This window comes from Acomys minous (genome assembly GCF_964271855.1).
Source record: "Acomys minous genome assembly, chromosome: 12".
In the NCBI taxonomy this organism is placed as follows: Eukaryota; Metazoa; Chordata; class Mammalia; order Rodentia; family Muridae; genus Acomys; species Acomys minous.
The window spans coordinates 108394466-108415467 of NC_140493.1; the positions used below are offsets into that span (position 1 = coordinate 108394466).

Consider the following 21002-nt stretch of genomic DNA (forward strand, 5'->3'; position numbering starts at 1 on the left):
GGTGCACACAGAGGAGGTGAGGGGGGAAGGTGCGGGTGCGCACAGAGGAGGCGAGGGGGGAAGGTGCAGGTGTGCACAGAGGAGGTGAGGGGGGAAAGTGCAGGTGTGCACAGAGGAGGTGAGGGGGGAAGGTGCAGGTGTGCACAGAGGAGGTGAGGGGGGAAGGTGAAGTGTGCACAGAGGAGGTGAGGGGGGAAGGTGCAGGTGTGCGCAGAGGAGGTGAGGGGGGAAGGTGCAGGTGTGCACAGAGGAGGTGAGGGGGGAAGGTGCAGGTGTGCACAGAGGAGGTGAGGGGGGAAGGTGCAGGTGTGCACAGAAGAGGTGAGGGGGGAAGGTGCAGATGTGCACAGAGGAGGCGAGGGGGGAAGGTGCAGGTGTGCACAGAGGAGGTGAGGGAGGAAGGTGCATGTGTTTAAGGAGGTGGCATGGAGTTTAAAGATGTACATGTGTGTGCTGGGAAGGTGACAAGTGTGGTATGGGAGTGTGTGTGGGGGGAAGGTGATGTGTGGGTTGAGGGTGTGTGTGACGTAATGGGAGGCAATGGTGCATGTGCTTAGGAGAAGTGGTTTAGGGGACGGCGGTACGTGTGTGGGGAGAGCCGACTTGAGGGTGATGGCAAGTGTGCTCTTGTGGGTGTACAAGGTAACCACTGTCCCGTGTACTGTGTGCCACGTACCTTCCGGGACTTGGGGAACCAGCCTTCCCTGAGCCCCCCTTAGTGACGAGGCTTAGAGTGAAATCTACACCACAAGAGGTAGAGCTGGGAAGGTCTGGAGAACCCCTCTGCACAATCTTCCTGCACAACCAGCTCCTGCATCTACGCCATCACATTAGACTCTGGCACCCCACCTCCATAAGGGGCTGTCACTCACTGACTGTCTGCACCTTCTGGAACAGGGGCACAGGGCTCAGGCCCCGTGAAAGAGCAGATGCCCACAGTGTGCAGGCTGCGGGGTGCCCGGGCAGGGCGCAGGTGCTCACTTGCGGATGCTCTGAGACAGGGAGGCCTGGCGGCGGAAGCCAGGGCGCTTCTCCGTGCCGTCCTGCCATCGTCCCTGGGGCTCCTGGAGGCTGACACTCTTCAGGTAGGCTGGATTCTTGGGCCTCTGTGGGGAGGCAAGGAGGACATGAGCTGACTGTGTAGCTGCTTTTTGCCTTGCTCACTCCTTTTTCCTGCAGCGTTGGGGACAGAGCCCGACCCTTTAGCAGGCTAGGCTACCTTAACATTAGACCATCCACCGAGCTGCAGCCCCTCCCTCCACAAGCCCTTCATTCTGAACTTAGAAATACATATCTTCTAGCAAGGTCTGGGGCTGTAGCTCAAGTTTACGGTAGAGTGCTAGCCCTGGCATGCATAAAGCCCTGGGTTCAAGTCCCAGCACTATACACCAGGTGCGCTGGTAAACACATGCAACCCCAGCACTCAGGGAATAAGAAAGATCAGAGGGTCAAGGCAATTGTTGGCTACATAGCAAGTTCGAGGCTAAGCTGGGCTACATGAGATCCTGTGTCAACAAACAAAATGCCTCTTTTCACATGTTCTACAGTGCTGTCAGGGTGAGTGGGCGGTCCCAACATAGCTCCCCTTTATGTCTCAGGCTGTGTGCAAAGCCTACGCTATTTGGGGCCTGTTCTCAATGAGCTCTTTATGGGACAGGAGTCCCGATGGATAGAAACACTGGCCCATCCCCCACTAGTCAGGCGCTACAGGAGTGGGCTGATGGCACTGTGGGACCCTGTGCCCACTCAGGCCACCACAGACAGCCCACACGCCCTCAGGAGAGGCCAATCAGGGCCAGAGGTGGGGGGAGAATGTGAACAGCCAGAGCCTAGGCTTGCCAACAAGGCCTTTTCTCAGGGACAGTGTTCTCTGTCCCCTGGCCACCAGGCAACAGAGCTGCCAAGTTTCAGAGTTCAAAGCCTTGCCCCCTGCAGTACTTCAGGCCCGTGCTCAGGCTGCAGGACGGAAGGGTGTGTCTAGGAAGCGCCAACCCCCAGAAGGTGCTGTGTGTGTGTGTGTGTGTGTGTGTGTGTGTGTGTGTGTGTGTGTGTCACATCTGTTGCCTGTGGCAGGGCAGCAAGCCTCCAGCCTCTCACCTCAGGCAGCATGCTACCCTGCTCTCCGGCAGCCTGGGCCTCTGGCGGTGGGATAGTGATGGACAGGTTGGGTGGCTTCCGGCTCTGCAGGCGGCTGCCAGACACAGATGGGAGGTTGTTGCCATTCTTGTCAGCTGAGGCCATGGTGGGTGCGATGCTAGAAGGGGAGAGAAGGGAGGGCAGCGCAGGCATGTAGGGAGGCGGCAGGGCCTGAGGGGCTGGGGATCTTAGCACCAGGGAAGGCAGCCCAGGGCCAGCACCAACCCGCCCCAGGTGGCCTCAGACCAAGCTCCGGAGAGGCGCAGCTGGCCCGCACACCTGGGCTGGGTGGAGGACCGTGGGGTCTATTTCTGACTTGCATTTGCACTTCAGACTAGCTGGGGTGAGGAAGATCCTGACGCCTGTCTTAGTCCCTTAACCATCTCTCTGCTTCGGTGAAAGCCAAACCATGAAAGAAGCAGAAGAATAAGGTCAGGCGGGCTGGGGAGATGGCTCAGTGGTTAAGAGCACTGTCTGCTCTTCCAGAGGTCCTGAGTTCGATTCCCAGCAACCACATGGTGGCTCACAACCATCTATAATGTGATCTGATGCACACTTCTGGCATGTAGGTGTACATGCAGATAGAGCACTCATACATAAAATAAATAGATAAAATCCTAAAAAAAAAAAAAGCCGGGTGTGATAGCGCACGCCTTTAATCCCAGCACTTGGGAGGCAGTGGCAGGCGGATTGCTGTGAGTTGGAGGCCAGCCTGGTCTACAAAGCAAGTCCAGGACAGCCAAGGCTACACAGAGAAACCCTGTCTGGGGGGGGGGGCTGAAGAAGCTAAAAGGGGCCAAAGCGTAGGCATGGACAGAGGGCTCTTCCTTGGTCTCTAGGGGAAGACTCAAGGGACAAGAATGCTCCAGACTGCCAGGCTCAGTACTGCCAACAAGCTGCTTGCAGTGATGCTGGGCAGGAGCCAGCTGCTGTGAGCAGGAGTCACCGCAGGAGTCATCTCTGAAGGGCAGGTGCGTCTCCTGGGGAAACAGGCCTTGCGTTATGCACAGGAAGTGGTTGCTGAGCCTAATTCCTAGAAGGAAGAGAAACCCACCACACATGTCCTCATCCCCCAAGGTTGCACACCTGCTTGGGAGGCTGAGGGACAGAGGAGGAGGGTCATTTGGGCCCAGGAGTTCAAGGCCAGCCAAGCAACGTAATAGGCCTAGGCATAGTTAGTACAAGCCTGTGATCCCAGTGCTTGGAAGACAGAGGAGAGGAGAGGAGGTTGTGAGTTTGAGGGTAGTCGGGACTAGGCCAGCCTGGGCTACATCTGTTAGAAAAACAAGAGAGGAGAGGAAAGGAGAGAAACAGAGAGAGAGAAAGATAATTGAAACTGCCACTAGGCTAGTGTTTCTCGTTTTCTTCTTTCCTATTTAAGAGAGGGCTTCATCTCAGGCTGGCCTTGAACTTGCTGTGTATCTAAGGGTGACCTTGAGCTCCTGATTTTCCTGTTTCCCCTCCTATAAGCATGTGCCGCCATGTCTGGGATATGTGGTCCTGGGGTTCATGCAAGGCTTTGAGCGTGCTAGGCAAGCACTTCCCCAAATAAGCCATGACAGTGATGGTGGCAAAGCATTTAAGCAAGAAAGATGACTTAACGTCACTGAGCACAGCGTGTGAGCACAGCAAAGCAGAAGCTGAGCGTGGGGCCGTCCCTCAGGGAAGCCTCTCTGCTCTCGGAAACAGCAGAGGGTTTTAAAGCCACCAAGGTTCTCTGGTCTGGTGTGGACATCTTTCCCTTAAGGACACACAGACTGACATCTTTGCCCCCTTGGATGGCAGAAAAGCGCTCACTAAATGGAACACACCAGGACTCAGTTCCTGGTGGGCGGTTACAGAGGATGTTTTGTCGCGTGTCAATCATACTGTGTGTTTGTGGTAAAGACAAACTTCTAGAGGCAGGAGGCTGGGTGAAGGGGCAAGGGTGTCGAGATTTCCGGGGATCTGGACAGATGGTCCCAGAGAGAGGAGGCGGCTGTTCACCCTGGTAGGGAGCTTTTCCCTGCTTGGGTCACTGAACCCCATTCCCCTCCAAGTCTCCGAGGCACCTGCTGTCTGTTTCTCTCCCTGCAGCTCTGGGAAGCTCGGCAGGAGGCAAAGTGTAGGTGGGCAGCAGCGCTCAGCAGTCACCACACGGAGCCCCAACTTCCAGCCCTCAGTAGCGTTTCCATTTAACTTTTTAAAAAAGATGTATTTGTTGCATATGTGTGAGCACCCTGTCTGCATGTACACATGTACGCTGTGTGCATGCCTGGGGACTACGCATCGAGTGCACAATGTATATATATACCCGGTGCCTATGGAAGCCAGAAGAGGGCAATGGGTCATGGATAGTTTCGAGCCACCTCATGGATGCTGGGAATCACACCCAGGCCCTCTTTAAAAACAAGTGCTCCTAACTGTTCAAGACCAAGCTCCCTGACGTGGCCTCCAGGCCCCACACGCCCCCCTCCCCCAGCTCTGTCCTGACTGTGCCATTCTGCCCCCCCACCCCCACCCCGCCCCCCGCTAGAGGTGGGCACCTCCGGCTTGACCCATAAGTGGTCTGGGCTTGCCTCCATGGGAGAGAGTTGAGCCACTGTCACTCAGGTTTTTACCTGTGTAACTAAGAGAACAACACAGTCTCCCTATGAAAGACCCACAACGCATTCCCCGGCAACTGTGCAGCAAAGTCCCAGCGGCCTGTTCACCACAGCTAAAATGTGAAAACCACCAAATGACTGTCCGTGGCGAACTGGACAGACAGAACGGTGCAGATCCACACCAGGTCCTTATCCTGACGCCTACTCAACACGGAAAGGATTGAGGTGCTGACCCAGGCTGCGACCTTGAGGGCACTAAGTGACGACGTCACTCAGGAAAGACTACCTGTGCTGGGCAGCATCTGTAATGCCAGCACTCGGGAGCCAGAGGCAGGAGGATTGGGAGTCAGAGGCCAAGGCTGGTGAGAAGGCTCAGAGGGAGGAGCTTGCCTCCAAGCCTGACAACCTAAGCCTGATGTCTAGAACCCACGTGGCGGAAGGGATCATGTAGCGGAAGTTTTGGTGTCTTTAAAACCTCAGTTATGGTCTGTAAACATGTTTTTGGTTTAATCCCAGGTGTGGGGTTTTATGGGGCTGATTCAGATTGTCCACAGCGGCAAACTATTTGCCTCGTGCGGACAGACTCTGAGCTGGCTCTTTGCCAGCTGCAGGGAGTTTAATTCTGAGGACTGGAGAGGGAATAAAGTCCTGAGCCCAGAGAAAGAGAAGAGGAAAAAGAGGAAGAGGAGAAGGAAAGAGACAGAGAAACAGAGGTGTAGGAGAGGGAGAGAGAGGGCAAGGGAGAGAGAGCAGATATACGGCTCAGTGGTTAAAAACATCTGCTGTTCTTCCAGAGAACCTGAGTTCAGTTCCTGGCCCCCACATGAGGTGGTTCACAATACCTGTAACTCCACTTGCAGGGGATCTGACACCTTCTGCAGATTTCAACAGGCACTGGCACACACATGGAATATACACATATACATACATTAAAAAAGCTAGGAAGGGGTTGGAGAGATGGCTCAGAGGTTAAGAGCACCGACTGCTCTTCCAAAGGTCCTGAGTTCAATTCCCAGCAACCACGTGGTGGCTCACAACCATCTATAATGTGATCTGATGTGCACTGTATACATAATAAATAAACAAATCTAAAAAAAAAAAAAGCTAGGAAGTGGTGATACACATCTTTAATCCCAACTGAGGACATGGTGCCAGCTACTGAAAGAGACAATACACAGGGCAGAGAGGCTTGTGGGAAAACTGAGGTGGTCTTAAAGAAGCTCAGGTAGCACTGGAGAGATGCCTCAGTGGTTAAAAGCACTGGCTGCTCTTCCAGAGGACTAGAGTTTGATTCCCTGAACCCACAACTGTCTGTAACACCAGGGGACTCCAACACCCTTTTCTGGCCTCTGCAGGCACTAGGCATGCACGTGGTGCACAGACAATACAGATGCAAGTATACATCCATACACATAAAATAAAAAGATTAATTAATTAAGAGATGTGGTGGTGCACGCCTTTAATCCCAGAACTTGGGAGGCAGAGGCAGGCAAATCTCTGAGTTCAAGGCCAGCCTAGTCTACAAAGTGAGTTCCAGGACAGCCACAACTACACAGAGGAACCCTGTCTTGAAAAACAAAGCAAAGCAAAGCAAAGTAAAGCAAAACAAACAAACAAACACAAAAAAAAGCTGGGCATGGTGGCATGGTGTCTATAATCCTGGCATTTAGGAGGCTGAGACAGGAGGATTGCTGTGAGTTCAAGGCTATTCAGGGCTACAGAGCAGAGCCCTGACTCAAGAACAGCAAACACAGCTGGGTGGTGGCGGCACACGCCTTTAATCCCAGCACTTGGGAGGCAGAGGCAGGCGGATCTCTGGGAGTTCCAGGCCAGCTTGGACTACAGAGGGAGTTCTAGGACAGCCAGAGCTGTTATACAGAGAAACCCTGCCTCACAAAACAAACAAACAAACTAAAGAACAGCAAACACAGCTGAGACAGGGTTCAGAGGTCAGCGCATCACTCTAGAGTGTGCACGGCCCTGGGTTCGACTCTAGCAGGTACCCCACAGATGCTGGTCCTCTGTCCGCACTGGTCATTCTGACCCCTGGCCATTGCATGGCAGAGAGGACCTTCCAGCTTCAGCCTGGATGCCACTTCCTCAGAGCTGCTCTCCCAGTGCCAGAGCAGCACCCAGCCCCCTCTCCGGCGGCGGCGCTTGAGGCCACTCACCCACCAGCAGCTTCCTACCTTCAGAAGGGCTGGGACCGGGCTTCCTGTGCTTGCCGGAGCCTGTCTAGACCATGCTCCACTCCTTTCCTCCCTCTATGGGTCTCTTGGGGTCCAGGCAGACAGATGCCTGTGAGCCAGGCAGGCCAACCTGTGAGAACAGAAGGGCAGGTTAGAGGGGCCAGTCCAACCTCCACATCTTCCCATTTTCCCAACCTTAGTCTCCCACAGGAGGGGCAGGAGAGTCAGAGTGAGGGCCCTCACTGTGCTCAGTCAGGCAGCTAGTGAACTTGGGGTGTTAACCTGTTACCACTCACGGACAAGGTTCTTTCGGTCCAGGGCTTGACTGGAGCCAGGTATGGAGTTCTGCCCACACTCTGTTTTTAATATTACTTTTAAAAAGCATCTTAAGCCGGGCGTGGTGGCACACGCCTGTAATCCCAGCACTCAGGAGGCAGAGGCAGGCAGATTGCTGTGAGTTCGAGGCGGCCAGCCTGGTCTACAAAGTGAGTCCAGGATAGCCAAGGCTACACAGAGAGACCTTGTCTCGAAAAACCAAAAAAAAAAAAAAAAAAAAAGGCATCTTAATCTTTAGAGATGAGGTCTCATGCAGCCCAGGCTGGCCTTGAACTTGCTGTGTAGCTGAGGGTGACCTTGAACACCTGATCTTCCTGCTCTACCTTCTAAGGGCTAGGATCACAGGTGTGTGCCGCTAGTTCGAGCTCATCATTACTTTAATAGAAACATTCAATTCACAAGACCAGGAGTTGTTGGCTTTAAAAACATTTAATTTAATCTCTTCTTTCGTTGTGGGTGCCAGGGATAAAACCCATCAGGCTTGTGTGGCGATCACTTTAAAAAGCGTGTGTGGGTGTTTTGTCTGCATGTATGCCTGTGCACCACACGCATGCCTGGTGGCCAGAGGCCAGACAACGGCGTTGGATCCCCTGGAACAGATGGTTATGTGCGGCCACGTGGGTGCTAGGAATTGAACCACTGAGCCATTTCTCCAGCCCCGATGGCAAGCACTTGTCTTCTGGCTAAGATTTACTGTCTGGGGATGAGGAGGTGGACTGAGTCCTAAAGTGCTTTCCGTACAAGCACGGAGACCTGAGCTTGATGCTCAATACCCACACTCAACACAACAATGATAAAAGAGTTGGGCACGGTGGCGTGGATTTGTAATCCCAGTCCTGGATTGATGGAGGCAGACGGAGATTCATAGGGCTTGCTGGCCAGCCAGCCTAGCCTGCTTGGCCAAGTTCCAAGGCCCTGAGAGACCTTAGCTAAAAACAAAAAAGGTGTATCATCCCTGAGAAATGACACAGAGCCGGGGGGGGGGGGGGTGGGGGGTGGGGGGGGTGGGGGGGGGGTGGGGTGGGGGTGGGTGGGGGAGTGGAGAAAGTGCTGCAGCTGGAGCTAGGAATGACTTAATAGATTCAGTGCTTGCCATGCTAAGGTCAAGAAGCCAAGTTGCTCCAACAACAGAGGCACCTGTGATCACAGCACACCTGCAGTGAGGCAGAAGGCGGACACAGAGGACCTTCAGAAGTCCGAGGGCCAGCTAGACTGGTGTACATACAGCAGACAACGAGGAGACCCTGTCCCAAACAAGGCAGGCGGTGAGGACCGACATCTGAGGTTCTGTTCTGACCTTCACACGTGCCATGATGGACACACCCTCATAGGTACACCCCACTGACACACAGGTATGCACATACACAGAGAAAGAAAAGAAAGGGGCGAGGCTATAGCTCAGATGTATGGTGCCTTGCCCTATATGCAGGAGGCCTTGGCTTCAACCTCCAGCATTACAAAAACAAAAAAAACAAAAACAGATTTATTTTCCATTAGTCAGCCTGACACTAGGGCAGCGCTCAAGTGGCAGGGACCTGTTCTACCATTTTTTTTTGTTTGTTTGTTTGTATTTCTTTTTTTTCCTTAATAATTTATTGACGTAAAATCTACACAACGTAACCTTAACCACTTGAAAGGTTGGTGTCTGCATTTTGGAAAGCCCTGTGCAGGCATATATTATAAACAAGGCAGAGGAACAGTCAGCTCTCCTTGGCGTGAGCCCCAAGAGCAACCGGGAAGTGTGACAGTATCTGGGCAAGGTTAGTGCCACATGTGCCAGGCCTGGCCCAGCCCTGCACATGCACTGCCCCTTAAATTCTTCCAAGAGACATTACCATACTTCTGATTTGTAGATGGGCAACAAGGCTCACAGGGGTGGAGGAACTTACTCAAGCTCACACAGTAGGGAAGGGGTGCAGCTCGGATTCAAGTCATATGACAGTAGGTGTGAGGCCTCCTTGGGAGTCCGGCACCCTCCTTTTCTAAAGCCATGATACATTGGGGCTGGAAGATTCTTACTGTGGGGCCAAGGGAATCACCATGGAGGACCCATGGTCTAGCATTCTAGTGATGCTCAAAGCATGATTGCCAGAGCCCTGGGTACCCAGGCTGCCTAGTGTGGGTGAACTGGAAGCAGGGGCTGGTGTGGGCCCCTCTGACGCCACCTGCTGGCCTTTCTATGCTTTGCATGTGCTGCACCGAGGCCTGTAAAACTCCCCGTATCACAGCATTAGGCGAGGGGTGGCAGAGCTGGACCAAGTCATCGCTGCTGCTGCTGCTGCTGCTGCTGCTGCTGCTGCTGCTGCTGCTTCTTCTTCTTCTTCTTCCTCCTCCTCCTCCTCCTCCTCCTCCTCCTCCTCCTCCTCCTCCTCCTCCTCTTCTTTCTTCTTCCTCTTCCTCCTCCTTTTGGTTTTTCGAGACAGGGTTTCTCTGTGAAGTCTTGGCTGTCCTGGACTCATTTTGTAGACCAGGCTGGCTTTGAACTCACAAAGTTCTGCCTGCCGAGTGCTGAGGTTAAAGGCGTGTGCCACCACGCCCGGCTTCATTACTGCTTCTTTAAGTGGGACCAAGGACCTCAGCTTTGGTACCATCACCACAAGAATTCTGTCTCACAGCCCTCTGAGATCACAGATAGAAGACACAGGGCGGGGTGGTGGTGGTGGGGGAGGGTTGTTGGACTGTCAGACTCTGAGGAGCAGTGGTAGTCACATGAGGACACTGCTTGGGAATAACTCCAGGACAACAGCCTCACCTGGGACCTCTACATAGAAGCATAGAAGCTCCTCAACTTGGCCAGGAACCAGGGTGCAGGGAGAGGGCACCAGGCTGGCATTACCCTGGGAAACTGGCACCAAGTGGGAGGGGCAGGCAGCGAGACGAGACAGAGAGAGAGAGAGAGAGAGAGAGAGAGAGAGAGAGAGAGAGAGAGACACACACGGAGCAGGAGGCTAACCAGCAGAGAACGGTCTGACTCAAGTGAGGCTGCACCCTCAGAACACTGTTTGACTCTTTAGCTAACAGTAAAACCTTCCTGGGCCTACGAAGGCCCTGCGAGGATGGCAGCATTGCCGGGTTGCCCCTCTCCAGCCAGCCAGACTGTGGTGGTTTGAATGAAAACAGCCCCACAGGCTCCCGTTTGGGAGGGAGGAGTAGGTGTGGCCTTGTCGAAGCAGGTGTGCTGCTGAGAGTGAGCTCAGAGGTTTCAAAAGCACACATCAAGCCCAGCCATGTCGTCTGTCCGTGTCCCATAACCCCTGCCCCCACAGGCTGCTGCCTTCGGATCAGGATGTAAAGCTTTCAGCTACTGTTCCAGCGCATGCTTGCCTGCGGCGGAGCCATGATGGTCATGGACTAGCCCTCCCATACGGTACGTGAGCCCCTAGTTAATGCTTCCTTCTGTGAGCTGCCTTGGTCACGGTGTCTCCTCACAGCAACAGAGCGGATCTATCAGGGAGCGTCATGCTAAGACTAAGACACGGACCTATCCCTCTGCACCTCGTCCAAGCGCCCACCTCCCACCATCTGAGGTGGTGCAGCCGCGTACCAGCCTCCACCTCATCTACATGGTCAACTGCTGCTGCTTCTTTCTCCCCCAACATAACATTTTTGTTAATTAGTTGAAATTTTCAGACAGTGCGCTCTGCTCACACCCTCCTCTCCTTGTGCCTCCCCGCAAGTCGCACCAAGTCCAATTTGTGTTGCCCATATACCATATATGCTCACTGTAGCACTGTCAAAGCCAGGGGCCAGCCCCTTAAAGAGAACTCAGTCCTTCCCCACCCCCACCCCCACCCCCGCCAGAAGCCATCAACTGTGAAGAGGTACACTTCGGCATCACAATTTTTTTTGTTTGCTTGTTTTTTGTTTTTGGAGACAGGGTTTCTCTGTGTAGCCTTGGCTGTCCTAGACTCCTTTTGTAGGCCAGGCTGGCCTCGAACTCACAGAGATCCGCCTGCCTCTGCCTTCCGGAGTGCTGGGATTATAGGCATGCGACACCGTACCTGGCTCTCTTTATGGACTCTCTTCAATAGCTCCAAATCTGGGCTGTTTCTTTCTTTTTGGCAGGAGTGGGGAGAGGTTGGAACAGAAGTCTTTGTCTCTCATTTTCAGTTATGGATCCGCAGTCATCAATACCATCGCGGAAGCAGCTCATAGCAACTCATAGCAGCTGGCAGCGATATGGACACCCACATGTTTTCTGGAGGCAGCACAGATTACTGATATCAACACGATGCAGGGACCGCAGACACCAACATGGCCTCCGGCGGCAGCACAGACCATGGACCACAGAAGTCTTTCGAGGAGACTTAACCCAGAAAAAAACGAACCATTCTTCATCTCAGATATCTTGCTGTTGCTCACGCGGTTGGGCAGAATGTTTGGGGGCAAGGGGTGCAGAGCTCCAGGCTGCTAACACCCCTCTGCTACATCCTCCGCACCAGCCGCCCTGCTGGTACCCCAGGCACAACCACTGTGTTTACTGTGTCTCTAAGGAGTGTCACCTCCAGGAAGCCCGCCTTGTCATGACCCTCCTCCCCACAGCTTTGTCTGACTGCAGGAGTTCCCCCCCCCCCACTCCATTCTCCCTCTCTCTCTCTCTCTCTCTCTCTCTCTCTCTCTCTCTCTCTCTCACACACACACACACACACACACACACACACACACACACCACCAACTCTATTCTCACACACAGTCAGTCCCAATGCAGTACTAACTGGATGCATCCATCTGCTGAGGATGGGATAAGGTTGGTCTGCATGGGTGCTGGGCAGAGGCCGTCTCTCAGATCCTGCAGCTGGCCCTGGAAGTTACTCCCCCTGCCCAGTCCCACTGCAGGGTGTGGATGGAGGCTGCTGGGTGCTAGCTGAGGATGAGGGCTAGTGAGTGGCCTAGCTCCCTCGTTCGCCATAAACGCTCTTCTCTTCTGAGGAGCTGCTCTCAGAAGCCTAAGCCATTCCAGCTGGGGACACCGCCCCCATATACACCCAGGAGCCCTCCTACCCCACCCCCCTCAAGCTGCTACTTGTACCAACCTCTACACGGAAAAGACAGATAAGCCTTGTGGCCACAGGACAGGGAAAGTTACCAATCTCTGGGACAATCCTGGGGTCCCCTAGAAAGCATGTTTGACAGCAGGGGTGGTGAAGAGTCACATGCCAGGAAAGTCTCTACCACCACCTGCAAAGACACAGCATCAAGCCTTGAATGACAGTTCATAAGTAGCTGCCTCCCCATGCCTCAGTTTCCCTTTCTGTCCACAGGCAGTTGGACAAGGTGATGGGTCAGACCTGCTGACCACAGGCAGCCTAGATAATGAAGGTTTTCTCGGCTATCTTCTCCCAGAACCTCTCCTGACACCTCTGCCCCAACCTGTGTGTGTAGAGGTGGGTCCAAAGCCCAACCCTCCTCAGGACCCAGTGTGTTGGCAGCTGCCTGGCACAGTAGTGGGAACAATCAGATTTGCTCTAGACTCCTGTGTGACCTATGTCCATAACAGGCCACACAAGTTAGACCAACAAAACAAAACAAAAACAAAACAAAACAAAAAACCCTGCAGGAGCCGCCCTACCCGTCACTTATCTCCCGCCCCCAGAAGTGCTTGCTCACTGCAAAGGAAATTGTGACATCCTGGGAGCAGGCTTCCTCTTGCCCACAGTCATATCCGCTGAGCTCTCCAAGACCCCAGGCTTGCTGCCCAGCTGGCCCAAGGGTGGGGGTGGGAGGGACCAAAGCTAGGCTATGGCCTCTGCCACCTGCTCAAGTTGGAGCCTGGTCTAACTTCTAAGGAGAAGTCTTTTCCACGAGAGTCTTCAGCTGGGAGACCAGAAATGGGCCCGGATTAAACTGCCAGGGCTGGGGGTGGGTTCTCTTCCTTTGAGGTGTTGTCCAGAAAGGGGTGGGGACAGGGTGGACAGAGGGAAGATGCAGTGCAATGCTGAGATTCCCCGACGGGCGTCCTTGGTAGACAGCTCCGACTAGGGTCAGCGTGCTCTGCTGAGAGATAGCACCACCCACCCAGCGGTGGCCCAGATTAGACACACAGAAACACTGACACAGAAACTTCCCTGAATGCCCAGAGAATCCGGTTTCCCCACAAAGGGTGGGGCCTGGCCACTCCCAGACGGGGCAGGTCCAACCCAGGCATGGTACATAAGGTCACCCCCAGGAGGCACTCCCCCAACCACACTAGGCAAGGTGCCCCTCCCTTCCTAAGCAGGTGGCATATGCCTAAATTCCTACTTGGAGCTACTCTCCTCTCGCTGTGCTCTAGGAGGGGGTCCACCTGTACCCAGAGAAATCTGTACTCCACTAGCAGGCTTCTGGAGCCCTAGCACCCTTTAGTAATCCCCTACGCCCTTAAGCTCTTTAGGAAGCAGGGCACTAAGGTGGCCTGGCCACTGTATTCCCAAACAAGCAGAGCCTGGTGTAAAAGCCAAGGACACACATATGGCGAGAAATGGGGACAGGAGGCGCCTCCGGACAAGAAGTAAGCAGCTTTCTCCCCTCCAGGGAAAGGGGAAAGGCCTTTTAACACTGGACGTGACCAAAGGGGAGAGTTACAAGCCACCTCAACAGAGGACTTAAGAAAACCACACCTAGCCCAGAAGCCACATCCAGCTCAGGTCCGGGAACAGGTGGCGAGTGGGCAGAGGAGAGGGGGTTGGTGGCAGCGGACCACATGCCAGGTCCCTGCTGAGTCACAGGATGATGACAGCGTGGGCTTAGGGCAAGGAAGAGACTTCTCTTGCCAGCTTCCCTGACACAGAAACCAAAACTGCATCTTCCCTCCCGTGGCCCTGCTGGGAACCCCTGAGTTTTTAGAAAGCTGCAAAGAGGAAGTGGAACCCTCAACTGTTGCAAACCTCTGTTAAAAAGGGGAAAAAAAAAAGGCTTCTCTTGCTCACCCCCGAAACTTCTCCAGCCCTGAGGGGCCCAGGAAAGACAGCTGTTATTTGACAAGTTTCCAGATTGGTCCTACACAGCCAGCGACTGCTGAGCATCTTCTGCCCCTGGGAAGAGGCAGCGATGACGGAGCCAAGGGCAGTGACACCAGGTAGGGGGACAGGACCCCAAGGTACAGAATGGAGGTGGGGGGACCCAGCAGCAGGATGTACAGTCTGGTGGGAGGCCGCAAGGACCACAGAGAGAAAGAAAGGAGGGAAAAGAGGACGGACAGGGTGCCCCTCCCCAGATGCACAGAGCAGCAGGTGCTAATACCAAGTCAGCACACTCCACTGGCCTGCACCTCGTGGCCGCCCACAAAAAGAGAAAAATGGCTTGTGGGTTCACACCCTGCCCAGATCTTACAAGCAGCAGGCCTCACTCACAGAGCCCCAACTCCTTTCTCTCCTTCACTTCCCAGGACTTGTGCCAAACTCATTTCACAAGACCAGACCTGCAGCAGCATGTTCAAGGATTTTGCAACCTGTTGGCTTCTTTGGGGTTTCCCCAGCACCCCCCCCCAGCTCCCCCACCTTCCCACCCCCATTAAGACCCTAAGCTCTGGGCTCCCTCTGACCCACTTCAAGCAGCTTGGGTGCCACAGCCCACCACAGACACGGGAAGCGGATACTTGGTTCCAGGGAGCTGTCAACAGCAGAGCGTGAGCGTGCCTGTGTGTGGGTGTGGCACCCACCCTTACTGAGGTTGGGCCCTGTATTCCCCTCTGCACCATCTATCTGGGCTTCCTCTGGACCACTAGCCAACCACACTGGCAGAGTTGTGAATACCTTTCTCCTCGGCTGGGGGCAGGAGCAGGCTGAGGTGGGGGTGGGGGTTGGAGAGGGCAGGCTCTGTATCCCAAGAGTTCAAGATGCATCAACTGTGCATGTAGCTCAGTGGTAGAAAGCTAGCTTGTCATACACAAGGCCTTGGATTCTGTCACAGCAACACACACACACACACACACACACACACAGAGCTAACATACTGGGTATGCAGACAGGAGTCCTCAGCTCAAAACTTCTCTGACTATAGAAGCTACTGACGGAGGCAGGTCCCTTCCAGGAACAGAGTAGAGACGCAGGTACCTGGAGCAGAACCCAGGACAGAGCCCTCTCTTACCCCAGGCAAGCAGCAGCAGCAGGTCACGTGGCTGCAGGCTGGGATGCTGACCCCTGCTTTCAGGGACAGTACAAAGAGAGCGAACGGGTGGCTGGGTCCCAGGACCCTTGTCAAGTCTCCTGTGAAGATTTCTGCGGGTGTCAGGACAAAGGGGGGCTCCCACAGAGGAAGCACTCAACACCGACACCACGGCACCTCATCGATGTGGGCGTCCTCCAGGGCGGAAGACCTGCCCGTCATAGGAATGCCGGCAAAAGCAGAAGGGTACATGGCCAGCGGTCGGGGCAGGATGCGGTGCAGCACAGCGGGAAAGGTTGAGTAAAGTGGCACTTTTTACTTCTCAGGAGTTCCTTGACACCCAAGTGTGGCACACGCACACTGCTGGGGTTTTTGTCTGACACTTGCAAGCCAATTGCCCACCCAGTTTCCATCTGCCATTTTGGAGTGTGGCTACAGATACAGCAACTGCCTGACTAGGGGAGGCAGGGCTGCTGTGTGGTCTTGAGTAAGCTGCTTGACACTTCTCACTGAAGTTCTGTTTGTATGTGGCTCCCTGAAGTCTGAGACCTGGGGGTCTCTGTCACCTACCTGAGAGCATGCCCCACCGAGGGACAAAGTCTCACCCTGCCCTACTGACACCTGCCCAGTGTCATTCAGCCAGAAACAGGCAGTGACCAGGCCAGGTTTGAGCACTCAAAATCACCAGGGGATCGCAGGTTGCCCTATGTTGTCCCCAACACACTCGGGACAGGGCGCTTGGCATCCTGCCCAGATCTCCTTGTGCAGGCTGGGCGCCCCTGAGCAGGGAGGGAATATGCCAGCCAAACACTTTTTGGCTTGTAAACCATCATTAAGAAGCTAATAAACTTGATTTCCCAGAACTCTGCCCTGGGGCACCCTACTTCCCCAGGAAGAGGCTAGCCCCGGTCACAGCGGGTGCTGAGGATGTAGGGCACTTGGACACAGGGCCATCCAAGCTGTGCGCGTAGCAGGTGACCCTCCACTGCCACCTGCCACCACTTCCCATCTCACTTTGGGACAGTGTAGGACTCTTATGTTGAAGAATGAGGCATGCTGGGAGTCAGAGTCAAGGCTCACAGGGGGGCTACCTGGTCAGTTTCCTCTGCTATGAGATGGGTTGACACTAACTCCAAGGATGGCAGGCCCTGCAAGCGTAATGCCTGACACACAGATGAGATAACTAACGGCTTTTTCCCCTTGGCTGAGCTTCACCACCACGGCCCATTCGGCCTAGGAGCCAAGAGCCACATGACAGGACTCTTCCCGACAGGTGGAGAGGAAAATAAAATAAAATAAAATCTAGGCTCAACGATGTTAAATCACTAGTCTAGTTCCCACAATCAGGAAGTGGTGGGGCTGCAGCCTGCTTGGGTCCTGAGTTTTTATATTTTAAAGAGTTACTTTTATTATCATTTCTTCTGTGTGTATATGGGTATTTTTACCTGCATGTATGTCTGTACGCCATGTACACACAGTGCCTGTGGATGTCAGGGGAGGGTGTTGGGTACCCCGGAAATTCTATTACAGATGTTTGCGAGCCACCATGTGGTTGCTGGGAATTCAATCCAAGTCTTCTGTAAGAGCAGCTGGTGTTCTCAACTGCTGAGCTGACCCCCCCCCCCCGCCCCCACGCCCCCACCCCCCACCCCCGCCAATCCTTAACCCTACCACTCTTGGAGCCTGAGAAGCCAAGTGGCAGAAGAACTCTCCCTCTTAAGTGTTCTGGGTGCAAAGGCCTCTGGCTCAGGAACCCTCTCCTGCCACCCACTGTGAGTGGCAACCCCTACTGCTTGGGCAGCACTTCTCAGCTTATCTAAGTGCTTTCATAAGCACTATCTCATTAACTGAGGCAGGGTGAGGCCGCTGTCATTATGCAGCCTGGCTGATAAAACCCTTAAGGGCTCAGCTGAGCCCTCAGTTTTTAGTCCTGTGTCTCCCCAGAATCGCACAGCAGGCTCCCCACCCTTCAGGGATCCACAGGAGCAGGTAGCTCCCCTGCACCGGCTGGGATACCCAGTGGCCACCACTGAGGGAGAGGAGCAGGGTTCTGCAGACCCCCAGGGGTTCTCTACCCCAGACATGGCTCTTTGCCGAGCTCACATGCTTTCTCACCTGACAGCCCAGCAGCCTACAAGGCAGGGTTTCTCCCATGACCCAAGCCTGTGCCACGTACAGCAGCCTTGCTCCAAATGTAAATCTCAGGACTGTGATGATGGCTCACTTCGGTGCCCCCCACCACGGCCACAACCCAGGTTTAACATGTCCATAGGCTTACCATGAGAATCCTCACCTCATAAGCCTCCACTGTAGAGCTGGAGAAATGGAGGCAAGTCTACCTAAGTGACTCCCACCCTGTTGAGCACTCCCGTAGACCCTAGTCTGCTGGCCCCAGGATTTTGCCTCCTGGCCCTTGTACTTGGAGTCACCTGCCATTCCAGACAACCATGGTTTTTACCACTTCATACCTTACCAGAACTCACTAGGCTCAAACCACTATGTGTGTGTGGAGTGGGGGGAGGGGGAGGTGGGATGGAGGGGGAGAACAGGACAGTGGATTTTCCAGCAGCTTTTGAACCCCAAAAGCTTGCATCTAGGTCTCCAAATAAATCTGGTGGTACCCAGCAACTCCTCATAGCTCGCTGAGGATGAGAAGGCAACTTTTCCTCATGCTTGTCTGCTGCCTGGGGAGACCAGGGATTCTTCGGGCAATCCTGGAAAAGCCTTCGCTCTTCCTAACAACGGAGCAGGCGTGGCTGGCTCCTCTTGTGAGGTTGCCTGTGTGCCAAGAGCTGCCTGGCCTGGCAGCGTCCCTGTCCCGGGGCCATGCTGGCCGCTGAGGTCAGCCAGCACTCAGAGAGTGCTGAGTCCTATCACTCTTCCCCGACACCCCGCTCCACTCCCCCACCCCCCACCCGTCTGCCCTGGAGAGGAAATGAGGAGCTGCTCCCAACAGTGCAGTTGGTGAGGTCACTATGGAAATCCCCTCAGGCAATGGGGCAATACCTAGGCAGGATCCCATGAGTCCCAAGAGACGTGCTGGGGTGGGGTGGGGTGGGGTGGGGGGAGCTGCCTGAAGAACACACAGCTCCCCAGAAGACAGCATCAAGTCACCTGAACGCAAGCATGCACACTTGTGGCCCCCTGACATCTTCCTGCTGTCATCTGGTGCCTGTGTGAGACACAGTTTACACAAGTAATGTCTCTGGCGACAATGGCTCAGCCAGCGCTGGCTGCTCCTCCAGAAGACCCAGATTTGATTCCAAGCACCTACACGGCCGCTTACAACCACCTGTTGTTACAGGGGATCCAATACCTTCTTCTGGCTTCAGGTAGCATCAGCACATACATGCTGTCCAGACGTACATGCAGGCGAAACAGGCACAGCAGCTGTCCAGAGTTCAGGTCAGAGGAAAAAGACCAGTGACCCCAGCGCAGGACTGAGACCCAAGGGGTCCTCCTGCTCACGTCTGCTATGATCTATCCCTGCTCTTTTCAGAAGTCTCCTACCAATGCTGGGATTTCAAAGCTGCACGTCGGGCTTCGATAGTAAAAAGACCCAAATCAAGCAACCAACCTGAAATGAGCACCCCCTCCCTCCCTTCTCCCCCACCAGGGCTCCCAAGCAGGAGTTCCCAAACTAGGCAGGACAAGGGGAGACAGAAATATTAGCTGCTGGAAGAGAGGCCCTGGCTACCCCTTCTGGCCCTGCCCTCCCCTACCCAGCCAGCAACACACCCACCTCCATTCCCAGAAAGCTGGGAGCACAGCCCAGGAGCCCAACTCAAAGGTCTTGGTCACCGCTCGGTGGCTCTGTAGGTGAAAGCATCTTTAACAGCCTTCATCTCTCAGCGTCACTCAGCAAGTACTACACTAGGGCCTGAGCCCACCCTGGGCAGGACTCCCACCACCGCAGGGGCAATCCATCCCGTTGGAAAGAAAGAGAGGGGAGGCACGGGGAGTTAGGAGATCCGTTATTCCCTGGGTGTTATTTTCCCGGTGTAAATAGCTAGAAGAGTTAGTTCTGTGTTCAGAAGGAAAATTCCAGCTGGTCACATGGCATGTTCCCCCCCATCCACGAGGCCTCAGCTTGTCCAGCTTTGGGGAACTCTGTGGGAACAGAGCTTGGGCCTGCCCTTCCTCCATTCCAGGGATAGGGGAGCTCAAGGGTTACTCTGGCTCACCCTGAGTTTGCCCTGGGTGAAGCCACCCTGGGTGAAGTGCCACAGGCCTGTGCCGCTGGGAGAGGGCTCCTGTTGCCAGCTCCTTCATAACACGCTAGTAACAGACATCGACTCCCTTCCTCAAGAGTGACAGCCAAATGTCTCCAGGTGTTGCCAAATATCTTTAACAAGGCAAAAAGCGCCCCTAAATTGAGAACCACTGCTCAAAACTGTTTCATTATCTTCTCCCTGACCTGTGTCACCAGAGCACAACACAGATGCTGGAGACAGTATTTCACCAGCAGATGTCTCTCTGTCTCTCTCTCTCTCTCTCTCTCTCTCTCTCTCTCTCTCTCTCTCTCTCTCTCTCACACACACACACACACACACACACACACACACACACACAGAACCCCCAACCTAGCCGGTTGAGAAACAGCTACTGCACTTGTAGGGCAATAACTCAGATACACCTCACCTTCGATCTCTAAGTCCCAGCCCTACAGATTTCCCGCTCAGTGTTTCCTGGAGCTGGGTCAAGGCACCGATCTGGGTTCCATTCTGCCCTGAGGTGTGGGGGTAGAGGCCTGGGCCCTACAAACGCTACAGCTTCCTGCCCTTTAACCCAACGCAGAAACATCAGCAGGGAGCCCAAGTACCCAAACCGCTCGAGTGCGTAAGCCAGGACTCCTGAATACAATTTCTGAGCTCCGGTCCACTCCGGCGTGGTGAGCCTAGCCCCACCCCGCCCCGGCACCTGTTTCCACCTGGTGGAGGCTCCACGTACAAACTACAGCCTCGGGGCTCTGGGGAGTTCACCCGGGAGAAAGGGAAGTCTTAAGAAGGTCTAAAAGGGATTTCTGGGTGGAAGGCGGGGCCGCACGTTCCAACACTGGGCAGCGCCTTCACTTCTTCCCTGAGCTTTTAAACTTTTGCACAAACTACGCGCCCCGACATCTGGTGACCGTGCCCCGGGGAATCCCTTAGGCGTCCTGGCCCGGGCAGAGGCCATGGATCTGCTGGTGGGGATCCAGCGGTCCCGTGGGCACAGCCTGAGTCCAGCCTCGGCCTCCAGGGCGCCCGTCGGGACGCGCAGCCCCCTACACTCCCCGCGGCCGCCCTATGACTCCCCAGACACCCGCGGCCTAGCGGACCAGTGCTCCGCCGCGCCCAACGCCCCGCGCTCACCTCTCGGAGGCCCCAAGTCCCGGGAAGCTGCAGCGGGCGAGCAGAGCGGGCAGCGGCGGGGCGGTGGCTCCACGGAGGCCGGCGCCGGAGCTCCGCCTCTTCCCTACCTGCGCTAGGGCGCAGGGGCAGGGCCTGGGCGTGGGCGTGGCTTCTGCGAGGCGGGGCTTCGGAGGGGCGTGGTCGGCCCGCTGCTTCTGGGTCTATCACGTTCTGGCTGCTCCTCCAGTTAAAGGCTATATATAAGCAAGCCCTTGCCTAGCATACAAATCTTAGGTTCGATCCCCAGCAACACACGCACCCCCCCCCAAAATAACACAACCAAA

General features: G+C 54.9%; 1 protein-coding gene across 2 annotated transcripts in view; it reads right to left on the reverse strand.

The window, feature by feature from the left end:
* Positions 1–20798, reverse strand: part of RHBDF2 (rhomboid 5 homolog 2) — a 28305-nt gene extending 7507 nt beyond the window's left edge. The window contains exons 1-5 of one of the 2 annotated variants that reach the window (XM_084749579.1): positions 20680–20798; positions 11248–11444; positions 6911–7040; positions 2098–2254; positions 982–1106 (exon numbers count right to left, since the gene is read on the reverse strand). In XM_084749579.1, coding sequence (XP_084605705.1) covers positions 982–1106; positions 2098–2241 — 269 coding nt within the window. In that variant the 5' untranslated portion in view covers positions 2242–2254; positions 6911–7040; positions 11248–11444; positions 20680–20798. The remainder of the gene's footprint in view (positions 1–981; positions 1107–2097; positions 2255–6910; positions 7041–11247; positions 11445–20679) is intronic. The other variant, XM_084749578.1, reaches the window with a different exon arrangement.
* Between the last annotated feature and the right edge of the window lie 204 nt (positions 20799–21002).